A 4,041-nucleotide genomic window follows, 5' to 3' on the forward strand; every position below is an offset into this window, starting at 1 on the left:
TATTCTATTCTATTCTATTCTATTCTATTCTATTCTATTCTATTCTATTCTATTCTATTCTATTCTTTTCTGTTCTGATGTTCCTGTGTTATTTGGGTCTCTTCTGTCATTTTCAGGTTCATGAAACCTTTGCAGGTGTTTGATTTAATGGGACACCAGAGGATTTTTAACATTACATTTCTTTAAAAATGTGTTCATATTTTGTGGCGATTGTGAATTTTTGGTTTTCATGTCCTGGTTGAAATCTGGCTTTGTCCCAAAGGAAAGTTGGGACCATTTTAACAATTCATGATCCATTTTTGTCCCTCTCTGATCATCTTCTGATCTCTTTTCAAAGCGTTCCCAGTGGTCTTTTCGTTATATTTATGTTGTTTTTAGCCCTAATCAAAAGCCTTTTTGCAGAGTGACAAAGTTCTTTAGAAACTTAAATCTGAGTTGTTGGTTTGTAGATTGAACATCTACAATCTTCTTTTTCGAACATTGTTTTTTCGTCTGCTCCTGATTTACAACCATTTGAATAAAGAAATACACAGAAATGCAGTTAAAAGCTTATTTTTTGTTGTATTTGCCCTTCATCATTAGAAAAGGGATTTTGTTGTACACCAAAAATAAAGCATGTTGTCAGAGTGGGTCTGTAACTGTCAGGTTTGCATTTATGTGTGTTTTTACTTATGTTATTTTTTAGAATCTCATCAAAAGCTGTAAGAAAGAGGTAAAGAATTTTGTCTTCCATTCAAAACGAATATAATTCATATTTTTATGTTTTTACCACCTTCTTTGACACTTTCTGGTGTCAAAGAAGTCTTTATTTAATATGTTACTTCCTGCATTTTTCATGTATCACACGTCAAACTTCTGTGTTTCATGAACTTCTAACCAACATTATGTACTTAACAGCAGTTTTTCTGTTTTAGCTACTTTTATATCCTAAAATCATTTCAGTGAATGTTTAGAATTTTCAATTTGCAAACAATTTAGAGTGAATTGTAAAATCAGAGAGAGCTCCACTGTGTCTTTGTAGATCTGATGAACCTTATGACAGAGAGAGGAACTGTGGTTTTATGAGAAAGTGACAGAGAAGTATGTTGGATCAGAGCAGGACATGGATGAGGGCTGTAAGACAGTGGTGAGGTGTGCTGTGGGCGGAGCCTCTTCCTGTTTGCAATGGTGATGGACAGACTGACGGATGATTAAACAGGAATCACCACGGACTATGATGTTTGCAGATGATGCTGTGATTTATAGTGAGAGCAGAGAAGAGTTTCAGCTCGTATGAAAGGAAAGGTGTAGAAAACGTGTGAGAGCAGCCATGTTTGTTCGGCCTACAGACAGGAAGAGACAGGAACAGAGATGAAGATGATGAGGTTCTCTTTGGGAGTGACCAGGATAGATCAGGAATGACTCCATCAGAGGTTGGAGGTTTGGAGATACAGTCCAGACTGAGATGGTTCGGAGATCTCCAGAGGAGAGACGGTGAATATATTAGTAGAATGACGCTGCGTGAGGTCTACTACGGCCCCCGGGCCAGATCCGGCCCGCCTCCACATTTGGCCCAGCCCCCAAAACACTATATGAAAACCATGATTTTTTTTTTTTTTTTTCTTCAATCTGGCCAGTCGAGACCCACAAAAAACATGACTTTTTATTCTACCCTTCTGCAGTGTGAACTATGACAGGAGGATCGACTATTGGTTTAGTTTTTAAAATGGTTTAGCTTTAATTGTTCTGAGAAGATCACATAAAGGAACTAGGAAAGATGTGATAATGCTAGTGTGCTTTTTGATGAAAGTAGTCGCTAAAGATGCTGAAGCTTTTTGCTGAAAATGGTGACGCAGTTTATTTTATTTGCTGAAGGGATTTACTGCAAATGCAAAAGCTTTTCACAAAATGTTAAATTTGATAAAAGACGGGACGTTTTGTTGAAAGAGCGCTGAAGTTGACCTAAATTTCTTAAAACTTTTAGGTAAAATTGCTTAAAAATCCCCAATACATGCCAATTTTGCCAAAATATTTAGTGTGTTGCTTAAATATGAGTTAAACTCTAAATTAGCCCAAAAAACCATAGTAGATGCTAAATTAGCCAAAAAGCTAGCTTGTTGCTTAAATATTAGCCAAACTCCAAACTAGCCTAAAATTCCTCAGTAAACTAAATTAGCCAAAAACATTAGCATGTTGCTACAATAGAAGCTAAACTCCAAATTAACATAAAAATCTTTGTAGATAACAAATTAGCCAAAAAAACTAGGTTGTTGCTAAAATACTAGCTAAACTCCAAAATAGCCTAAAATTCCTCAGTAAACTAAATTAGCCAAAAACGTTAGCATGTTGCTAACTAGAAGATAAACTCTAAATGAGCCTATAAAAACTTCAGCATATAACAAATATATTATAAATAATAAAAAAATATCTACTTAACATAATTATTTAGCATTATTATATAGTAAATGTATTAGCTTGGGACAGATAAAATGTGAATTTGATGAACTGAAGTATTATTCCTGATTTACCAAATGTTTTTTTTTTTTTAACAGTTAAATCTGGACTGATGACTGTCTCTGGTTCCCTTTGAAACTGATTTCACAAAGTGAAAATCGAATAAATCCGAACATTTCACAACATTTATTTATGAATCCACTGTGTTCTGATGATGAAAATGTGGATGGTTTATCTAAATATTGCATTTCTACATGTTTTTTTTGTTAGAAATTGTTCAACCGCAATGCATTGTGGTCTATATTCGCTAATCTACTGAGCATCGATGTGCGCTACTTTTTGGCAAAAGAGTTCTGTGAAATTTCGAGTGCACTCGATTTGGAATTAATAGATTCGGAAAATGAATTAATGGATGAATAAATTAGAAAATGGCAAACGCACTATATAATGATTAGAGGAGGAATTCGGACACAATGTAAGTTAGCCAAAACAGCTAGCATGTAGCTGAAATATTAGCTAAACTTCAAAATAGCCTAAAAACTGAAAAAAGACTTTAAAAAGCATGTAAATATTAGCGATATGGTTGTACATAAATGTATGTACTTCCCTATCAATTAGCTAAACTCCAGTCTAAAAAGCTTTTAAAATAAGCCTAAATTAGCCAAAACAGCTAGCATGTAGCTGAAATATTAGCTAAACTCCAAAATAGCCTAAAATATCGTAGTAAATTGTCCAAAAAAGCTAGCAGGATGCCAATTTTTGAAACTTTAAAACATTAACTTTTGAACATAATTATGAAAACTAAAAAGGCAGGAATTTTATTTCAGAATAAATCAATTTAAACCTTACATAACTTTCAATATTTAACTCTCCATAAAAATATTCTATTCTATTCTATTTTATTCTATTCTATTCTATTCTATTCTACATAATCATTGCAAACTTCTGAGCTTTTATTTTGACTTCATGACTTATTTTGAAAGTTTCTCCACATTTTAGAGCGAATAGATTCCAACTTAAGAGTTTCTCCTCCGAGGAGTGTGGCGCGTGAATGAAGAGCCGCACGCACGCGCTCCAGCCCCCGGGGCCGCGCACTGAACTCCAGCATTATTCCAACAGCCAATCTTTTCAGGAGGCGCGCTCACGTGAACGCATCTAAAGATAGGCTCTGGATATTAGGGAGCGTGCGCGCCCACTCACAGACAAGGCGCGCGTGCGCCCAGCCCTCCTCCTCCTCCTCCATCCATCCATCTCCTCCTCCTCCTCCCTCTTTCGCGCGCACACACACTTGAGCGGGCGCGTGCACGCATTTCTGCATCCTGCATGTCGAACCGGCGGATGATGATGATGAAGATGATGAAGCCCGCTGCGAGCGCAGCGGAATCCCGCGCGCTGCTGCGGCTCTGACCACCGCGCGCCTTTTAATTCAGCTTTTTTCTCTTTTCTGTCTGGTTCGGTTCCGCGTGACTTCTGAGCACCGAGAGCGCGCGGTCAGAGCTGCCGGAACATGTCCTATGTTCCCTTCCAAGGTAAGAGCGCAGATCTTCCCTTCATCTTTTTATTGAATTAGCTCCTCTGCATCTCCTCTCTCCTGTCCTCCTCCTCCCG

At 37.2% G+C, this 4,041-nt stretch overlaps 1 protein-coding gene across 12 annotated transcripts in view; it reads left to right on the plus strand.

Annotated features, from left to right (window-relative positions):
- The first annotated feature begins 3,487 nt into the window (after positions 1 to 3,487).
- Positions 3,488 to 4,041, plus strand: part of syngap1b (synaptic Ras GTPase activating protein 1b) — a 207,159-nt gene continuing 206,605 nt past the window's right edge. For 4 of the 12 annotated variants that reach the window (XM_024258261.2, XM_024258265.2, XM_024258264.2 and 1 more), the window contains exon 1: positions 3,684 to 3,962. In XM_024258261.2, the coding sequence (XP_024114029.1) occupies positions 3,941 to 3,962 (22 nt within the window). In that variant the 5' untranslated portion in view covers positions 3,684 to 3,940. Of the gene's footprint in view, positions 3,963 to 4,041 lie in introns of all 12 variants that reach the window. The other 8 variants (XM_024258258.2, XM_024258260.2, XM_024258266.2 and 5 more) reach the window with 6 other exon arrangements.

The sequence above is a fragment of the Oryzias melastigma genome, linkage group LG16 (genome assembly GCF_002922805.2).
Source record: "Oryzias melastigma strain HK-1 linkage group LG16, ASM292280v2, whole genome shotgun sequence".
NCBI lineage: Eukaryota > Metazoa > Chordata > Actinopteri > Beloniformes > Adrianichthyidae > Oryzias > Oryzias melastigma.